The 21,954-nt window shown below is 37.9% G+C and overlaps 1 protein-coding gene across 1 annotated transcript; it reads right to left on the bottom strand.

The window, feature by feature from the left end:
• Window positions 1-4,008: 4,008 nt before the first annotated feature.
• Window positions 4,009-21,493, bottom strand: prlhr2b (prolactin releasing hormone receptor 2b). The gene is made up of 3 exons (XM_056467147.1): window positions 21,438-21,493; window positions 12,874-13,322; window positions 4,009-5,454 (listed from the first exon to the last, which is right to left on the bottom strand). The coding sequence occupies exons 2-3, from the start codon at window positions 13,299-13,301 to the stop codon at window positions 4,818-4,820; spliced, it is 1,065 nt and encodes a 354-aa protein (XP_056323122.1). The 5' UTR covers window positions 13,302-13,322; window positions 21,438-21,493; the 3' UTR covers window positions 4,009-4,817.
• Between the last annotated feature and the right edge of the window lie 461 nt (window positions 21,494-21,954).

Raw genomic sequence — 21,954 nt, 5'->3', positions numbered from 1 at the left:
ATAGAAAAAAACTCACAAGAACAGGTCACCGGAGGTTTATCAGTATGGGAAACACACTAGCTCGTCATATACCCTATTGTTCACAGATATCCAGTCCTTAAACACAAATAAAGAATAATTCTAGTATAAATAGTAGTATTGCACTGTTATCTGCCAGACATTTTAACAACAGTATTACTTTCTAATGATGGCTTTATCTTTTTTTCCCCTTTTTTAGCTTCTGATCAAGTTAAGTCAGATGTATTAATGTAGTGAATCATCTGATTTCTTTAATTGTCTCAGGGCATTTTTCATTGAGTAATATTCATTAATATTATTAATTTGAATTCTTATATTTACTCAGTGACAATCTTAGTGTGTTGGGCTCATGACTGGTGCTTGGTAACATTACGGGGCCTGGCTCTTCACTGTTAGCAGCAAACTGGCTGCTGCTGCTGAAGAGCTACAGTACAAGAAAACGTTCGGTATATTAACGGTGGTTTGCAGACATGGTTGTTTTGCACTGCTCCTAACTAGCTTGATGTTAACTTACCAGCCGTTTCATCATCTTCATGTGTTGTACTCTCGCTGCCGCTGGTTTTAACATAAAATGTACTCCTCTTTTTTAATCCTGGCCTTTTCAGCGCCTCCTTTGCGCATTTTATTGTCCATATTTCATCTCTCGCGTATCTCTTAACAAATGATTTTGCTGATGAGCAAGGTGCCGCTGTTGGGAAGTCGAATGAAAATTACATCATCATTAACCTGCAGGCTGCATTTTGCTGATGGGGCTGCGAGAAAATAAATAAAAAGAGTGGAGCTGTGTTAAAATAATGAATAAAAAGAGTAAGGTTAAGGTCAAATAAGTAAATGAATAACTGAATGAAAAAAAAGTGCAACTGCTGAGAGTGCAGGCAGCTAAGGACACCGGCCCTCGCTCCCAAAAAACAGACTGGTCCACCGGGAATACTCCTGGTCCTCCCGATTAGCCAATCAGGGCCTGATGTAACCACAGATACAGGGACACTGGCGCATTTCAATGTCACGTTGATCAGCTGGTTTGACTGATGACATACGAATGATCCGCTGATGAATCGCTGCTTTAAAAACGATCCAGTGTCCCTGTATCTGTCTTAATACTAACCCAGGTAGCAAAGAATTCTGGCCCAGATTTGGCATAAATCTGGCACAGCAGGCATTCATCCGGCACTGGCATACAGCATGTGGGCCAAACATGGGCCTGGTTTGGTAGAGGTGGCACCGTCTTTAAGGCGGCACACAATACTTGGGCCAGATGTTAATAATTGATATATGGGCCATGTGAGTCTGGCCTATCTTGACCCACAATTAAAATACATTTTTATTATTTTCAAATAAAAATAAAAAATTCTACCTATCAGGTCGCTTCGAGGAAAAGCACGCCCATAGCACGCCTAAAGTGCAATGATTCATGGGTTTATCAATTTCATTGCAGTCGTGGCACACCAACATATCTGGCCCAGTTCAGGCTCAGTTATGGGTTATTAACTTGGCTAAGACTTGGCCCAGATTTGGTCCATGTTTGGCCCTTGTCTGGAAGCCAGACTTGGTCCAGTCATGTACCGTAATTCACTGCGGCATGTGGGCCAAGCCAAAGCTGATTGTGTGGGCCAGAGCTGGGCCAGCGATATGTTGCTGTGTGGGAAGTAAACAGCAGTGAGTTCTGTGAACTGATGATCTTCAAAGCCAATCACAGTCATTTCTGTTGAGCACTTGAACACAATGGCAAATCAGTGATGTTAAAGAACAAGCTAAAATGTTAGCAAGAAATTGGTGTTTTTAAAATTTCAGTATCGTAAATAGTAAATATATAGTAGATGTTTGTTAAAGAGTTGCTGACAGAGAAAGTCTTAAAAAATTATATTAAATGGGGTTTACTTCCATAATTCCTGTATATACCCGGTTATAATCTCCCATTTCTGTTAACTGAATTTTCACAAGATCAGAACCACCTCAAGCAAACATAGAAACTTTTTGGGGGGGAATTAAGGGAATTATACCCAATATTTGACATTTTCATTGCTCGTTTATCTTGCACTACTGCAAAACGTGCCCTGTAATTGTTAACTATCTAATGTGAAGATTCAATCTAGCTGAATTTCTGGCTTAAACACAACTGTCTGAACAATAAATATACAGGTTTAAGATGAAAAGATCCAATGGCTGCTATGATGCAAGCTGTCAGTAAATCTGTTTTATTTTTCTTAGTTTTATTGGAAATAGAGTCACGCCAGTTTGTTCTCCAAACTATATTAGACATTAACTCTAAAAGAGGCTTTGCTCTGGTGCAAGTTGATAGTAAATCAGTCTCATTTTATCAGTTCATTCTTGTAATATTAACAGTAATCAGTAATCTAGTTTTAAAGCTCCAACGACACACCAAGCTGTCATCAAAGATATAGAGGCCATTAAAAGTGACTGTGTTGTCATCTTCTGTCAGCTGCATTTGATGTTATCCAGATGAAGAAGCTGTATGCGAGATTGTACATGATGCAATTAGCTGTATCTCTCCACACCAGCAGGTGTCAGTACAGTAGACTGTATTATTACTCCACAAAGGGAAACCAGAACTAGTGCTGCACACATACAAACCACATAAATCCTGTATATACCCTGTTATATCTTCCATTTGCATTAGCTGAATTTTCACTAGTTTAAAACCATCCCAAGCAAATGTAGAGACTTTTGGGGAAATTAAAGGATTTTTACTCGACTTTTTTTCTTAAAATACTGGAAAATATATAATTGAAAACCAGCTAATGTGAAAATTCAGTCTAACCAAATTTCTGGCTGGCTTCAACACAACTGTCTGAACAATAAATAAAGGTGCGCTGGATTGTTGGCTTTGTTGAAAAGAACCAGGGCTTAATGAAATCTGATTTCCCAACCCTCTTCACTTTCGTCTATAACATCCCCCCTCTCCCCACCAGACCGGTTCTCCACTTTCGTGTTCGACACCTCTACATCTTTGGGTAACATGTTGGATCCATTACTCTGATCTGTTCCGGGACTTCGCAGTTCACAAATTAAGCACTGAAAAAAAACATGTAGCAATGAAGAAGCACTTCTGCAATTTGTTTGTCAATTTGTTTAATATATATTAGCCACCTTTTTTCATCCAAGATGAGTTTCATTTACTAACTTTGCAAAAAAATAGACAAACCATCTTGAGCAGTCCTTAAAGGAGTGAAAATACAAAAAAAAATACAAGATTTTTTTTGCAAAAGCACGAGTTGAAGAGTTGATTGTGTCCTCACAAACACGAAATGGCAAGAGTGTAAAATTGAGTCTGAATTCAGTTTGAAAATGGTGATTTTCCCATTGAGCTTGAAAAGCTTTTGCAGTGACGCACTGCTAGCAAACATCCATACAAAGTTAGATAGATGAATATGTAAAAATGCGCTGTGGTTTTTACACTCAATAACAATATTAACACAACAAGAGACTAGTGAGAAAACAGCAGTTCAGAAAGCATTTTATCATACCCCTGTTGATGTTTGGCACACCAGTCAAGTTATGGCGCATTTATTTATATAGCACTTTATACAATAGATTGCTTCAATGAAAGCAAATTTACGTTCGTAAACATGAAATACGGCGTTACACTGTAAAGAAAATTCTGTATTTTCTATTTATTTACGGCTGTGCCTTGCATTATGGGATGTTGATCTCTGCTCTGTTGACTTTTGATGTTGAAAATTCAACTCTACAGTTTTACAAAGTGACGTATTGACATTTTAATCAGTTGAAATAATATAATGTTTAAGATATAATATAAGGAAATAAGTCGGTAAAATAACAGAAAATGTACTGGCGGTTTATTACAAGGTTTTTGTAGCGTAATTTACAAAACACAGACAAAATATTACTTTAAACTATTAAAAATGTTCAAAAAACATCAGCTTTTCCAACTTTTTAAGGTTAAAAGTTGTTAGGGGAAAGATCAAGATCCCATAATGCAATTCAAAAGCATAAAAAAATGGGGGAAAATAAAATCATGAATCACAAAACATGGAAAACCGCTAATTTATGGACATTTTTACAGTGTAGTTTCACTTCAGTTATTATAACTTGAGTTTCTACTGTGGAGCATCTCTCCAGTGTTGACATTTTCACTTGGACACCTAATCTTGACAACCTGAACAGAAGAAATAAACCACAGATGACTTGTGTTTAAAAAAGAGCCACGCCCACATATGACATCACTGACATTGACCAATGGGAGCTCAAAGGCGTTTACTTTGAAATGCCATCACACAGTTTATTCTCTGATATGTATCAGGCCTTTACATCAAAACTGGGTTTACTATGGTGTATGTTGGTAGTAAAACTGTGTCATATTGATTGATTGTGTTCATAATTATGTTAATTTACTCTCTATTGTCAGCACTTTGGACAACTGTGTTGTTTTAAAGTGCTTTATAAATAAAATTGAATTGAATTCTCCAATATACAGTGTATCAGGTCTTAAGACCAAAAGATCCAATGGCCATACCTGCCAACATTCTTGAGAGTCTCCCATATTTCAGACCCATCTCCCGCCACCCTCCCGTTTTGTTATTTCTCCCGGAACACTCCTGTATTTTCGTCCCCAAGCCTCTACCCCTCTACCCCGGTCCTCAGCTTTTTGGTACAGTATGTAACACCCTCGGATCACCGACTGTGGTATAGTATCCGATCGCAGCAGCTGACTGAAACAGTGTTTCTTCAGACACCTCACCCCTGACACCTAGACTTCCCCACCACTCACTCTTATAAACTCCACATGCTTCAGCTCATTTTCAAAGCCCTTGGTGTGTTCACAGTACAACGCTGGCCGTGGCGCAGTGGTTGGCAGGTATCCCAATGCGCCGGTGGCAGGTGAACATCTTTCGCAGCTCTGCTCGAAAGCGGTCATGAAGCCACGCGTACAGAAACGGGTTGCAGCAGGACGAGCTCATGGCGCACAGATGACACAACAGCTGGATCAGCAGAAAGTGCCGCTTGTTGATCAGGCGGATATCGATGTCGCGCAGAACATTAAAAACATGGATAGGCAGCCAGCAAACAGCGAACGCCGCCACCACCAGAGACACCAGCCTGAAGATCTTCCTCTTCCTTATCCGCTGCGCTTCGGCCTGGTCCCGTGTACGATGTCCCGGAGCCACACAGTTGCGTAATTTAACAGAGATGCACAAATACGAGACGCAGACAGCGGATAAAGGGAGGATGTAGGTCAGCAATAGCGTGCTGTAAGCGTACACCAGCCGCTGGGTCTCCTGACCAAGCCAGAACTCCTCGCAGATGGTCAAACCCTCATCTCTGAACTCCACATGATAGGTGTGGGCCACCGCCGGAGCCACCAGGACACAGGACAGCAGCCAGATGCCGGAGAGCACATACGCACAGGCAGCCATCGAGATGCGCTTCTTCAGAGGGTGCACTGTAGCGTAGTACCTGCACAATGAGATTATTACATAAGATTATTATTAATAGTGCTGTCAAAAGATTACTAATAGCTTAGGCCCACACGGAATCTGTGCGCACAGAATTACACAGATTTCCCACAGAATTACACAGTTTTTTAGCCTATCATTATTCTGTTTATTCTGTTTATTTACTTGTGTAAATGTGTGTAAATCTATATTTATTCAGTTTTTAAATTAATTACAGTAATATTAGTGACTAATATGAAAATGTTCATCTGATTTATGTACAATGCAGTTTGTACAGTAATATTTTCTGTCTTTTAGTAGAGATATTATATGAGAGACTTGCTTTGTTTACCAAATAAAGTGGATCTAATTGGATTTGCGTTTTAAACATTAAATACAAGTCAAAAAGATTGTAACGCCACGCCAGCAGAGGGAGCCCTCGCCCGACTACTGACTCAGCTCCGCTCCCTCTGCGGCTACTTCCTGTTTGCACTGTATTTCAGTGAGTGTTCAGGCCATGCTTCTTTGCGAAGTATTGCCAGTTTACCTGTCGTACCAAGCGTTGTTCCTAGTGACTTTCTTGACTGCTATCCTGTGTATGACCCTGCCTGCCTTGACCACGTACGTTCTCTGTCTTTGCCCTTCTGATCTGTTTTGGACTGATTGTTGTTGCACTGTTCCTCTGCCTGCATTATAACTACGTCTTCTGGATTAGCCCCTTTGCTTGTCGCTTGGTTTGGACTGCTTTCCTGCTGACTATTTGCCTGTTAATACGTTGATGTCTCCGTCTCACCCTTTTCACAGTATGTCTGATAATATTTTTTCTTCTAGATAAAGTCTTATTTGTTTTATTTCGGCTAGATTAAATGCAGTTCTTAATTTTTTATAACCATTTTAAGGTCAATATTATTAGCCACCCCCCCCCCCACCTAAAACAAATCCCCAAATTACTAAATATGTTCATCTTCAAACCCAAACCCAATGTTTAGTGCATAGTGCTTTCAGAAGCAAACTAGAAGAGGAAAGCCATCACCGCAGCATACTTTACCACGGTTTTACACTGCTTTTTTGGCAGGGTTTAATTTTATCTGGTTTCTGGAACCTTTATTCACCCAGATTCGAACTCTAGTCTGCACCGCCTTCCAAGTCTGACACCATCTGCGGCGAGCTACCAAGCAAACAAGTCACACCAGAAAAGTTGTTTATATGAAGGTAGTGCAGCCATATTTACCCACAAGCACACATTTCTGGGTTTTCAAAAATGTAGGCTAATTTAGTACATCCAATTCCTCTGTAGCGCATGTGTTTAGACTGTGGTGGAAACCGGAACACCCGGAGGAAACCCACGTCAACACGGGGAGAACATGCAAACTCCACACAGAAATGCCAACTGAACTTAATTGTTTATTTTGTGTGAGATTAATTGTTGGACAGCAATAATTATTATTAATAAAACACTCTTATTTATGCCATTTAAAACAGTGTATAATGATGGGTCTTTTAAATATTCTGGGCCATTTTTATGGAATAAATTGCCTGCAAATACTAAAAGCCTGTTTCGATTGGTCGACAGCGTTCAGCGCGAGACAGAGTGAAATGCTCAGCATGGCTTATCAACAATATTGAAGTAGTCAGTGTGCAGAGGGTATGTGTGAGCATACCTGCCAACAATCCTGTTTTTCCCAGGAGTCTCCCGTATTTCAGACCCATCTCCAGCCACACACCCATTTTGTTATTTATTCCGGAAAACTTCCATAATTTCATTAATCCACACAGCGGCAAAAGCTAAACTATTCTGAACCTTGACCGCTGCACGTGTGTAGAAACCGCTGATGGAGGCCAAAGCCGTGATAAACGGCAGAGGATCGCGAGCTCACAAATGCATTTAAATCCATCAACAAAGCGGCACGCGTCGCGTTTTCAACGTGGCTTTAGATGCGATATGAAAATATAAAGAGCTAACCAGATCATACCTGTCGACCCTCCTGTTTTTCCAGGGATTCTCCTGTATTTTACAGTTCTATCCCGCTATCATCCCGTAAAAGTATTTTCGCCTATTTCTCCCGTATTTTCAGTCTTTCTCTGAAGGGTGTCAAATAAACATTAAAGAGCTGAGCCTCCCTATACACAACCCATACAGCCGAACCACAAGGGGCCGCCCCTTGCTCTTAAATGTAAGTCTGTTCTGTGCTTTCGCTTTGTTTAGGCATGAAAACACTTTGATATAAATACAAAAACAGTGGGATTCCTCTCCTTTTCATTACAGGTGCCGTCTCCCCTTCATATGCAATCCTCAAAACAGTCATATAGCAGTGCATGACTGTCAGCTGACGCGCTCCATAGTGATAAATAGACGATGTTTCCTAATCAGATTCTGTACACGCAATTTGAAGCGGAGCGAAAGTCTGGGTTTTGTGTGCCTGTTTGAACAGATATTTACACATAATTAATAATAATAATATCTAAAGATGTCGATCTTGGTGGGGTTTTTTCAAACACAACTAATTTTGTCCTAAATGAGCATAAAAAGTTAAGAAAGCAATCGAAAGCTTTTATTATAACATTAGATCTGTGCATTCTTAAAGTGACGCCTGTTATTTAATTTAATCAAACGAAATAAAAATCTAAATAAATAAGAGGTTCATTCGTTGCTCTTTAATCAGAATGTGTAAGTTAAACAGTGAAGAAACGGCTAATGAGATTTGATAGCTTGATTTTATTTCAATATAATAACAAATAATGTTAATAGGCTGAACTGTTTGCTAATGTATTTGCTGCTAATGTATACTATTTAATTTTTCTTTTGTAAATAATAATAATAATAAATATTACTGACCATTTAACTGTTTATTACAATGAAACAGCTCCAAATGAACATATTTAGTTATCCATATTTAGTATTGGTTGGGGGAATCCTTTATTATGGTGGGCATATCCCTTATTTTCACATCCCAATGTTGACGGGTATGAACCAGATACAGTATAAGCGTTTACAAGTAACAAAAAACAATTAAATACATAATTTGCAAACTAGAGAAAACAAGGAGGCAACCATTTTAATTGTACTTACTTACACTTGTGAAATGGAGGAAGAAACTGATCCATGAGCTGTGTAATGATAAAGTTCCTGTCGAGCTGTCAAAGTTTCATACGTCAATAGTCTTTTCTGATTCTTCCTTTAACAAACAGCTGACAAATCTCCCGTTGTAAGCACGTAGATTGCTGAAGCACTCGTCAGAAAAATGACGGGGACAGCACAGGCTGGGCTATAATGCTGAGGTATTTTTTTCAAAAATAAACCTCAACTACTGACTCTCCACAGCCTCATCTTTGGGTAGAGAAAATAACACTAACGTTCCCTCACACTTCAAATAATAACCAGCTGAGCACAGCGTCTTCATGACATGATTCAACTGGGATCTGTTTGTATTCCTCTCCTTCTTTGCTATCGTGTTTGTGGGCGGCAGCGCAGGTTTCAATTTTCCCGGGTTTGCATGCACAGCAATTGGGCGGGGCTTATGTTTTGTATCGACGTCACGCCGAAACGGCTAAAGACTTTACTTGAAGCACTATGAGTCAACTCTTTAATAGATGAATCAATAGTTTTAAACACAGTGCACTTTCAGATTTAAGCCTAATTAAGCCTTATTTCTTTAATTCGTTTTATGTGGGGTTTCAACAGATGTTCTCGAATGATTTTCTGTCAGGAAAGCAAGAAAACGGTGCAATTTTGTCAACAAACATCAAAGCAGTAGTTGGAAACATCACAAACCGTAACCTTAAACTGCCTTTACTTTCCAGACCTCTAACGATCTCCAAAAACCTTCAGCGTAAAACACACACACACACACACACACACACACACACACACACACACAAAATCCTTTCAAAAGTGCCATCGTTTAGTAGACGGTGCGCTTTGGATGTGCTTTCATCTTAAGTGATCAGACCCAGTGCGCTTTGATATCTGCGTCAGTAACGGCGTGAGCCATTAGGAGGATCATTACTGGGTCATGCTGTACGTTTACACTAGTGTGTCTTGTAATGCTGTGTTGTAAAATAAAACCCTTCCGCTTCCACACTGGCGTTTACATTATGATTGAGAAAAGGTCTCCATCCACAATACAAGACCAAATATGTGTGTTAGAAGCTAAAAGTAGCATTAAATTGTGGTACAGGATTGTAGCATGAACACAAATATTTAATAAATTGTGTAATTGTATTGCATTGTACCACAAGTGGCCATCAGAATGCACAATACATCACATATTTAATGTTTGTTTAAATCTGAAAGACTTTTCTTTTTTTTTTTTTTTGAGCATTTGCTTGTCTTTAATATGTCTATTAGACGCCTCCTGTCAGACATTAAATGGAGGGTTTTTTGCATGCTCACCCAAAAATGATTTTCACCATTTAAAGTGCTTAAAAACAATTTTAATAATAAAATAAACTTTTTTTTTTTTTTTTCGTGCGAAGGGTTTGGTAAAGGGCTAGGGGCATAAATTAGTACTGGGATTGTTTATATAAAATCACATATATTTTCTGGCAACTTTATTTGGTACACCTTACTAGTCCCGGGTTGGACCCGCTTTTGCCTTCAGAACTGCCTTAATCTTTCGTGGCATAGATTCAACAAAGGTCCTAGAAATATTCCTCAGAGATTTTGCTTCGACATGATAGCACAGTTTGATTGCATTCACATCCATGATGTGAATCACCCGTTCCACTACATCCTAAAGGTGCTCTATTGGATTGAGGTCTAGTGACTGTGGAGGCCATTTGAGTACAGTGAACTCATTGTCATGCCAATTTTGGTGAGCCTGTGTGAATTGTAGCCACAGTATCCTGTTCTTGGCTGACAGGAGGGGCACCCGGTGTGGTCTTCTGCTGCTGTAAACCATCCGCCTCATGTCGTAACATGTTGTTACACACATGTTGTGTGTTCAGAGATGCTCTTATTCAGTTGTAACGAGTGGTTATTTGAGTTACTGTTGTCTTTCTATCAGCTGGAACCAGTCTGGCCATTCTTCTCTGACCTCTGGCATCATTTGTGCGTGAAAATCCCAGTAGATCAGCAGTTTCTGAAATACTCAGACCTTGCGATTTAATTGAATCGCAATTGAGATTTGAAATGTTTGAAAAGGCTGCGATATGAAGGATATATGTATTATTTAATTTCTCCCACCCAGAGCAAATACGTGACTACCATCTGTGTGTAACAGTCTTACTAGCCAATTGAGTGAGGACACATTCGTTCTGCCCTATCAGAATTGTGCGACCGGACTAAGTGCCCAAAATAAAAAAACAAACAGGAAAGCGCGGACAAGAGGGATGATGGCTTCTGCTGCTTCAGAAGCATTAACAGGTGAATTAATATCAAAGAGAAACCACACGTCGGTAATATGGGAATATTTTGGTCTCAAAGTCACAGACCTTGAACAAAAACAGGTCATTTGTAAGAGCTGTCGCAAAATTAATTCCACATCATGAGGAAATACAACAACCAGCACCTACAAAAACCACAGACGGCCATATGAAGTGTTTTGCAAAACAGTCAGCTGATAGTATTGCCAATGACACTCAATCTACTAATGTTGGAGTGGATAAATATGTTTTTTGTTTCTTTTTTTGACAACACTCACTGCAGTAAGAAGTCACCATACATATTATTGAGCTGAATCTTGACTATGAAGTTAAGTCGCAATCGCAATTTGTGTCAGAAAAATCGCAATTAGATATTTTCCTCAAATTGCACAGCCCTACTCAGGTCAGCCCGTCTAGCCCCAACAACCATGCCACCACATTCAAAGTCACTAAAATCACCTTTCTTCCCCATTCTGATCTCCGTTTTGAACTGCAGCAGATCGTCTTGACCATGGCTGCGTCCGAAACCGCCTCCTACTCAGTAGGTACTGCATTTGAATTTAAACCGTTAGAAAAGTACGTTCTACACAGTATGAATATGAGAAGTATGAATGGAATTCGGAAGTACTACATCCGCCATTTTGTCATCATCACGTGACCTACCTGCATCAGTTGCATCACTTCACTCCCATTCATGAATTCTCTCACGGGGCATCATGGGATAGCGCAGCGTGCATGGGATGCGCACTTCAGAATCTTGAAGTTGTAAGTCATCCGGGTACTTCTTGCATACTGATTTTCGAATTCTATGAATTCGGACATACTACTCTGCTCACATACTGATTTTAGTGTACTATACAGTATGGAAGGACGCAGCCCATGTCTTGGGCCAGACGGAATCTGCGGACGTTTTTTGCTATTTCTGCTGAGAATTTTGGTAAAAATCTGTGGATTTTTGAGGAATGATTTTGAGAGTATCATAACTAAAACCTTAATATGTGAAATAAATATAACATCTTTTTTTAACTTATATTTAATGTTTAAAATGCAAATCCAATTAGATTCACTTTGTGAAGTTTATTTATAAACAAATTTCGAGAGGATCACATGCTAATGATTGTTCACAGCTGTTCCAACTTTAGCTCATGACCAATTATCCTATCAGATGATCCTTAACTCACTATAAATAACCAAACTTTTCTCATCTCAATATCTTCGTCATGAAGAAACCCCCCCCACCCAACCCTATTTCCCTCCTTTCAAACAGGCGACACGGTGGCCAGTGATTAGCGCTGTTGCCTTACAGCAAGAATGCCCCTGGTTTAATTCCTTTTCAAACCAGGCGACATTTCTGTGCAGAGTTTTGCTTGTTCGCCCCGTGCTCGCGTGGGTTTTCCCCAGGTCCTCCGGTTTCCTCTCACAGTTCAAAAACAAGCACCCTAAATAATTAATCCAAAATATTTTCGCCAAGCTCCGAGTACACCTTCTCAGCATCCATATCTGATACTGGGGGGGGGGGGGGGAAGCATCGAGATCTACCTGAGCTCAAACTCCCCTCTCGCCCTGCAACGGGAGGGAGCCCAGGGCTCGAGGATCTTATAAGCTCAGGGCTCTCTCCCGGGACAGCATGCCAAACAAGCTTTATTATCAATCATCAGCTTAGTGTGAACTCTTGAAATTTGGTAAACAAAGCAAGTCTCTCATATAATATATCTACTAAAAGACAGAAAATACTACTGTACAAACTGCATTGTACATAAATCAGATGAACATTTTTATATTAGTCAGTAATATTACTGTAATTAATTTAAAAACTGAATAAATATAGATTTACACACATTTACTCAAGTAAATAAACAGATTTAATGATGGGCTGAATATCTGCAGAACTCTGCGCGCACAGATTCAGTGTGGGCATACCCATGTCTATTTGCAGCCATGTGATTGGCTGATTAGATATTTAGGTTAACAAGCAGTTGGACAGTTGTACCTAATAAAGTAGCTAGTGAATGTATATTCACATGAAATAAAAAACATACTAATAAAGTGAAAAGCACTAGTGTAAATTCAGCCTGACCTGTCCACGGCGATGGCAGTGAGCGTGAAAACAGACACGTATACAGTGACGGGCTGGATCAGGAACACCAGATAACACATGAAGCGGCCGAAGGTCCAGCCGTGGGCACTGAAGGCGTAGGCCAGAGTGAACGGGACGCAGGTCACACACATCAGCATGTCGGAGAAGGCCAGATTCCCGATGAAGAAGTTTGTGACGTTGTGCATCTTCCTGGTGCGGCAGATGACGTAGATCAGCAGGTAGTTGCCGAAAACGCCCACTAGGACCACCAGCACGTAACAGGGGATGATGAGGGGCTTAAAGCTCTGCAGCAAGGCCACGTCTGCGAACGGGTGGCTGTGAGGAGCCGTGGAGTTTTGGACCACCGTCACCTCATATACTCGACTGTCCAGAGGATCTTCTCCACCCGGCCAGCCAGAGGCCTCCATGCTGAGCGTTTCTGTCGCCCCCTGCTGGACAGACAACACATTAAATACTGAAGCAAATTTAAAGGGCTCATATTTTACCTCTCCTATTTAAAGGGCTTCTATTTTACCCCATTTATAAGATGTAAGATAAGTCTTTGGTGTCTCCAGAATGTGTCTATAAAGTTTCAGCTCAAAATACCCAGCAGATTATTTGTTAAAGGGCACATAATTTACCTCTTTTTTTATGATGTAATATTAATATTATGGTTCTTCTGAGTTTGTCAGTTTAGGTTCAGTTCAAAACACAATTCAGATTTTTTTTATTATAATGTGTTAAAAAGTGTCATGTTGGGGGCGTGTCCACAGTTCGCTGATTTATGGGTGTGTTGCTTCACATGTAAATTAGTTTCGGCTTCCCGCCCAATGTAACAAGGGGGCGGAGCCATGAGCTCACCCGCTCTGCGTTTGCAACAGAGTCTGACAGGCAGACGGAGAAGGAGAGAGAGGATCAGCATTCAATCGTACATGTACGACTCTGACACAGACCAAGCAGAGAGTACAAAATAATTTGTGTCTTTGCACAGTTTTACAGACAACTGTGTGCTAGTTTCAAGTACCGAGCTTGTACACAGAAACTAATAACCACGCACACTGAATTAACTTTGACTGAGGCACCGGATGCGCCGCTCGAAGCCGCGACACGGCACACCAGACACTCTCTGTGGCGCGGCAGAAGCATGACGTGTCCCAAATCGTCGCGCCACGCATTTTTGAATTCTAAACATAGGTTTCTGCAGCGGTCCGCAGTGCCCAGCCGTCGACTTGAGTGTACCCTGATAGAAACCGATGTTTAGAATTCTAAAACGCATGCTAGTTAAGATCACAGGGAGCTTCTGGGATCGCGAGAAATGCAAACGGCTGAGGTATAAGGTAGACTCAATGAGAAGTACACATGTTTGCAAACCTACCTAAAGATACAACCAATAATTGCGATTAGAGCGATAATGTGGAGAATATTGATCTTGTGTTGAGCCCAATGAGCCTTGCATCCAAAAATAGAGCTAGGGTGTTTCTTTAGTGATAGCACTTCGACCCACGCTGAAAATGGCGGACGTGAATCAACAAACTGAGGATATGATGACGCGCCTGTCAATCAATATTGGTGGTATCAATATACCGCACTCCTACGTAAAGTTGCGGTCGGTTTGAAAACCGATCCAATTGGTCCACCGTTTTTTATGTTGTTAAATTGAAAAAAAAGCACTTGGTGTGCTTATATCACCCCAATATGACGGTCTATACACCATACATGCACATATGTCTGTCCAAACAGCTTGAAAAGTAGATTTTTTACCATAAGTGCCCTTTAAAGCATCCAGAATCTGCCCATTTTAGACTCTGGGGACAGTGTAGCTGTTTTTGAAGCCTGTGCCTTTAAATGCAAGTGAGCTTGTTTCCCCCACACAGTTTCCATGTGCATGTTTCAGTCATAAACAGAGACAGATGAAGCAGATATAGGATTCATTTGATGGATTTAGTTTAAGAGTCAAATAAAGCAAGCGAGTTTATTTGATATATTTGTGGTAAAGTTTAAGTAAAGATTTCTGCAACGATGAGGCACAAACAAATCCCATTACAAAAGTTCCTAGCTCACACACGTTCACACTACAGTGTAAAAAATGGCTGTGACTTCAACGGTAAAAAACTGTAAAAATGCTACAGTAAAAATCCGTAACCTGGTTAACAGTGTGTTTCCTTAATATATACGGCGAATATCCGTAAATTGACTTTCCCAGAATTCCCTGCATGGCACATCACTTTTTATGCTTTTTGTTGACATTACTATGGCTCTTTTTAGTTGTTTCCCCATCAGTTATATACATTAGAGGTTTATCTTACATCTAATGTTGACAAACAATGTTAATTTCATGACTTTAATGTTATGTGTGTTACCATACTGGTGTTTAGTAGCTGTGTGAATGACACTGAGCACCTTCTGTACACTGATACTCTTTTCTACTTGTGGGGAAAAGTTGTTAGTGATGAGCATTGGTTCAATATGTAACTTCCTCATCACCAGCTGCATATGGCTGTGTTAACGTGTCTAACTGTGTAACAAAAGATGTGTAGATGTTGGTCATTCAAAACACAGACATATTTCCTCTATAATGAAATACGGTAGTTTACTGTAAAAATGAGAAATTACTTTTACGGTTTGTACCGTATTTTTAACGGTAAAATACTGGCAACCACAGCTGCCGTTTTCTCACCGTAAATTTACCGGATTTGTTTTTCACAGTGTATTTTTGCCCGTCTACTTGAAGCATCCTTGTGTAGCCTCTGTGTTATTCGATTACGAGTTACAGCAATTTCTGTCTTTTATTTATTGAATGGCACCTATTTTACCCCGTTTTTAAAGATTTACCATACGTCTTTAGTGTCTCCAGAAGGTGTCTGTAAAGTTTCAGCCCAAAATACCCGGAAATTTGAGCTGTTAAGACTTTGTAGCTGTTTTTGTTGCCTCTGCCTGTAATTCAAATGAGCTAGTTCTCCCCACCCACCGTTCCTACATGTCAGAGCTGTAGCCTTCACATAGATAAGCAACACAGTGACAGACAAGAATGAAGCAGATCTTCCTTACTACAGTAAAATCTTTCCCAACTGTTATTTGATGTATTTGTTGTGGAGCTGATTCAAGCCTTTTTAACAAGAGACTGATTCCTGTGATGCTCCGGGGACAGACAAGTTTTTTTTTTTTTTTTTCTCTCACTTTCGCCAATTGGTGAAGTATTTTCCTCGCCGCTGTCGCCACTAGCTTGCATGGTTCAGGATCTGTAGAGCTGCGCATCGTTGGATTTGCTCTTCAGTGATTGGACTCTCAGTAGTGATTATTAAACCACACTGAACTGAGCTAAACTGAACTGAACTTAAACACTGAAAACTGAATTACACTGTTTCAATTTACTATGATCTTCTATATGAAGCTGTTTTGACGCAATCTACATTGTAAAAGCGCTATACAAATAAAGGTGAATTGAATTGAATTGAATTCTATCACCCCAATATGACTGTGGACACACTATACCTACACACAGTTGTGTCCAAACAGCTTACAAAAGATGATTTTCATCATAGGTGCCCTTGAAACATGACGTGCTTTTGATGCAATCTTTGAGTCCGTGATTATTATTATTTTTTTTACATTTTCATGAATATGCAAGATCAGATTCAGTTCAGCGGTTGATCCGTGTTTCAGAAATCTTGTTCAGTCCTAAATGTTCTGCTTTTTTTGTGAATGAAGAGCTTTAATGTTCCTGTATACGAGCAAATAGTGCAATGCTTCAGAAATTGAAGGTCTAAGGTATTTTTTTTGCATAACCTTTTAATATGTGAACTGAAGTACTTTAATGTACTCTTATGAAAGCGATGCATGTTTTAAAAAATACATTATTGTTCACTTTGTTCCAGGATCTCGATATTATTAAACCCGGTAGTCTGTGCCTGCGGTGATGCATTCTTATTTCTTGTTTGAAATACAAATTATGCCAATGGGAAAATGTGCTTAACTGTAATGAAATGACTGGAACCATGGAAAATGAAAACAGGCTTACTTTTTCTACAGTACGATAAAGAAAATTCTGACAAAAAATAATAATAAATAACATTTGATAAATAATATAAAATATAACATGCGCCTCACAGATAATGAGTTTAAAACAAAGGAAAAATATAAATATTATTTATGATTTATTTATTCATTCATTCATCCATTTATTTATTTAATTATTCATTTTATTTATTTATTCATTCATTCATTCATCCATTCATTTAAGTATGTATTCATTTTTTTCATTTATTTATTAATTCATATTATTTTTTCATTCACTTATTCATTCATCCATTCATTTATTAATTTATTCATTTTATTTATTCATTTGTCCATTCATTCATTCATTCATTTAATTATTTATTCATTTTTTCGTTTATTAATTCAATTTATTTATTTATTCATCCATTCATTCATTTATTTATTTATTCATTTATTTATTCATCCATTCATTTAATTATATATTCATTTTTTTCGTTTATTTATTCATTCAATTTATTTATTAATTTATCTATTCATTCATTCATTAATTTATTTTTTTATTCTTTCATTTATTTATTCATTTACTTATTTATTTATTCATTCATGTATTTATTAATTCATTTCTTCATTCATTTTTGTTTGTTTATTTATTCATTTATTTATTCTTTTATTTATTTCATTCATTCATTTATCAATTCATTTGTTATTTTTTTTTTCTTTATTCTTTCATGTATTTATTAATTATTTAATTTATTTATTCATTTATTAATCATTCATTTTTGTTTCTTTATTTTTTAATTTATTCATTTATTTATTTAATCAATTATTCATTCATTTATTTATTTGTTTATTTATTCATCCATTCGTTTATTTATTCATTCATTTGTTCTTTAAGTATTAAATAATTTTTTTTATTCATTCTTTCATTAGTTTATTTATTTATTCATTCATTCAGTTCTTCATTCATTTATTTATTTGTTTATTTTTTCATTCATTTATTCATTTATTTCTTCATTCATTTATTCATTCATTTATTTTATTTATTTGTTTATTTATTCACTTATTCATTTATATTTTTAATTTTTTAAATAATTCATTCATTTATTTATTTATTAATTTATTCATAATTTTTTCCTTTATTATTTTTCATCTATTTCTTTACTTATTCATTAATTAATTAATTTATTCATTTGTTTATTTAATCAATAATTCATTCATTTATTTATTAGTTTATTTATTCATCCATTCATTTATTTATTCATTCATTTGTTCATTAATTAATTAATTTATTTATTTTTGTTTATTTATTTGCTCATTTATTTATTAATTTGTTTATTCATTCATTTATTTCTTCATGTATTCATTCATTTATTTCTTCATTTGTTAATTTATTTTTTCATTTATTCATTCATTCATTTATTTGTTTATTTATTCATTCATCTATTATTTAATTAATTTGTTTATTCATTCATTCATTCATGTATTTTTATTTATTTATTAATCCATTTATTCATTCATAATTCATATATTTGTTCAACAAACACCAAAACCTTAAAACAGTTTCTGCAGAAATGAAGTTTCTGTTTTCATTATAGTAAAAAATTTATCTAATTAAATTTATTTAAAACAAATATATAATTATTTCTTTCTGTATGGCAGCAAGACCACCGATTGTGTTTTCGTCAACACGAGTATTGACCCCATCTCAAACTGGATCATGTTTAGTATCAGCTTCAGATCAGTGGTTTATCAATAAGGCTTTTTCAAATGTCTGTTATTGCATGATTGCTTATTTATGAACTGAAGTGCTTTAATGTACCTGCACCAAAGCAACATATCCTTCACAAAACAGTTTTAAAATAGCCCTTTTTCTGCTCTACGCCAGCAATTTTGAAAAGCCAGCAGTTTGTGCCTGCAGTGATTGTGTTTTTGAGTGTAATATTTCTTCCCTTTTACATGAATGCACCTTCACTGTCAGATAAACATGAATGATGAATGTCAGAGCTCTGCACTTAAACTCTCGCAAATGCAAAAATACATTCAAATGCCACTCATTTAGACGGATCAACATTATTTTCTTGCTTATTTTTGTAATACTGAAAGTTTGCACGTTCATGAATTCCCCCGGTAATGTCTATGATGTTACATTTAATGAAACATTTATTCAATTGAAGCCTTTTGGGTGATGAAATGAATAAATTAAAGTATTATTTATTTCAGTGCAAAATAAAAAAGGGTTTAAAATGCATTGCCTCATTCTTTTAATGAGAATGCAAATTCATTTTCTAATTAATTTGCATTCAAGTTTTATGACCATTTTAAGTGATAAAACTGCATGGGATATTTGTACATTAAAAAATAAGCATTGAGAGCTTCTTTACATCTCTAAAGAGCTCTCGAGAGTTCATCATGTTCATCAGGACATCATCTTAATGTGTATTATGGGGACAGTGGATGACTAAATATAGATTGATCAGAAGGATAAAGGTCATTTCTTTTGAATGGGTTATGATCTGAAAAGAAATTACCTCCAGACAGGGTAATTATGGCCTTTTTTAAATGAAAAGTGAGTCTGCAATGCTTTAGATAAGCCATTCATTCTGTTATACTGTTAATTAAAGGGATAGTTCACGCAGCAAATTATAATTTACTCACTATTTAATCATCTTCAAGTTTTTCCAAACCTAAGTTGTTGTTTTTGTTTTTGTTGAACATAAAAAGAAGATATTTTGAAGAATGGGGTGGCTTTGCATGTTTGTATGTTCTCCCCATGTTGGCGTGGGTTTCCTCCGGGTGCTCCGGTTTCCCCCACAGTCCAAACACATGCGCTATAGGGGAATTGGATTAACTAAATTGGCTGTAGTGTGTGTGTGTGTGTGTGTGTGAATAAGAGTGTACGGGTGTTTCCCGTATGTAGACATATGCTGGAATAGTTGGTGGTTCATTCCGCTGTGGAGACCCCTGAAAAAATAAGTGACAAAGCTGAAGGAAATCTAATGAATGAATGTTGAAGAATGCTGAAACTTGTAACCATCGACTTGTATAGTAGGAAAAACAAGTATGGAAGTCTGTGTTGCAACATTCTTCAAAATATCTTCTTTTTGTGCTCAACAGAAGTAAGCAATTCAAATAGGTGTGCTACAAGTGAAGGATGAGTATTTTTGGGGGGTGAATTTTCCCTTTAACCTCTCAAACGTGGGGTGAAAGGGTGGCTCAGTGGTTAGCACTGTCGCCTCACAGCAAGAAGGTCGCTGGTTCGAGTCCCGGCTGGGACAGTTGGCATTTCTGTGTGGAGTTTGCATGTTCTCCCCGTGTTGGTGTGGGTTTTTGGATTACCTAAATTGGCCGTAGTGTATGAGTGTGTGTGTGTGAATGAGTGTATGGGTATTTCCCAGTGATCAATTGCCGCTGGAAGGGCATCCACTGCGTAAAACATATGCTGGAATAGTTGCCGGTTCGTTCCGCTGTGGCAAGTGGCGATGCCTGATAAATAAGGGACTAAGCCGAAGGAAAATGAATGTTGAAGAATGCTGAAACTTGTAGCCATCGACTTGTATAGTAGGAAAAACAAATATGGAAGTCTGTGTTGCAACATTCTTCAAAATATCTTCTTTTTGTGTTCAACAGAAAAAAGCAATTCAAATTGGTGTGCTACAAGTGAAGGGTAAGATTGCCTTTTTTGGGGAGTGCATTTTCCCTTTAACCTCTCAAACAGGGGGCGACATGGTGGCTCAGTGGTTAGCACTGTCGCCTCACAGCAAGAAGGTCACTGGTTCGAGTCACGGCTGCGTGGAGTTTCAGTTTGCATGTTCTCCCCGTGTTAGTGTGGGTTTCCTCTGGGTGCTCCGCTTTCCCCCACAGTCCAAACACATGCGCTATAGGGGAATTGAATAAGCTAAATTGACTGTAGTGTATGTGTGTGAATGAGTGTGTGTTTCCCAATACTGGGTTGCAGCTGGAAGGGCATTCGGTAAAACATTGCTGTAAAAGCTGGCAGTTTATAACCGCTAAGTCGAAGGAAAAATGAATGAGTGAACCTCTCAAACAGCTCAATTTCTCTAATAATAGGATTAAAACGCGTATCCTCAGTCAACATTTCAAATAAATAATTCTTAATATAATATAATCTTTCTAGAGATCATTAACAGCACACACACACACACACACACACACACACACACACACACACACACACACACACAAACTAAACAAACAGCTATTTCTCACTCTTGATAACCTGTTGAATGAAGATAATGACGACCTTGCGACTGATTTTATTTCTACATGATTTCTGAAATTCATCTGTAATATGTAACACTCATAATTACATATGTTATTGAGTTTTGCACTTGTTTACTTATTCATGACTGAAATGTAAAATATATGTGATCGTTTACAAATGTTTGCATGTTTCGCATAATTTTTCCACATAAAGCATTTTTCACAACTCCTGTCTATTCTAAATACCTATACTTAGCCTACTACTAAATTTTTCCTTTGACTGAACGCAGAGTAGAGTAAAATAACAACAATACTTGCTTGAGAGTAAAAGAAAAGCTGTACATTACCCTTGAATGAGAGATATTCCTGCTTCAGACTGGAGTGTTAAAGCGCGGCTTCTCCGTTAATGCGCGGGACGATGCTCTGCGTCTCTCTCTCTCTCTCTCTCTCTCTCTCTCTCTCTCTCTCTCTCTCTCTCTCTCTCTCTCTCTCTCTCTCTCTCTCTCTCTCTCTCTCTCTCTCTCTCTCTCTCTCTCTCTCTCTCTCTCTCTCTCTCTCTCTCTCTCTCTCTCTCTAGCACACAAATCAATGTGAGCTGGACGCGCTGCAGCAGTGTTTTCATCACCGACACGCACGTTATTTTACTCGCGCAAACCCAAGCCGAACTTCTGCCACTCTGATATGGCAAGCCGATTGTAGGTTAGATGTCATTAATAAAACTCAGCATACTTATTAGATCAGGGATCAGCCATCATTTTAAAAGGGAGGGAAAATTGGCGTTATTCCATTTTTTTTGGCTAGAAGCCTTATTTTTTAATACATTTATGCTTAATATATTTATTATGATTATAAATAATTGCCGGA

Source organism: Danio aesculapii, chromosome 10, assembly GCF_903798145.1.
Source record: "Danio aesculapii chromosome 10, fDanAes4.1, whole genome shotgun sequence".
Lineage (NCBI taxonomy): Eukaryota > Metazoa > Chordata > Actinopteri > Cypriniformes > Danionidae > Danio > Danio aesculapii.
Note: the sequence above shows the minus strand (reverse complement) of the source record. Positions and strands in the feature narration are given on the sequence as shown.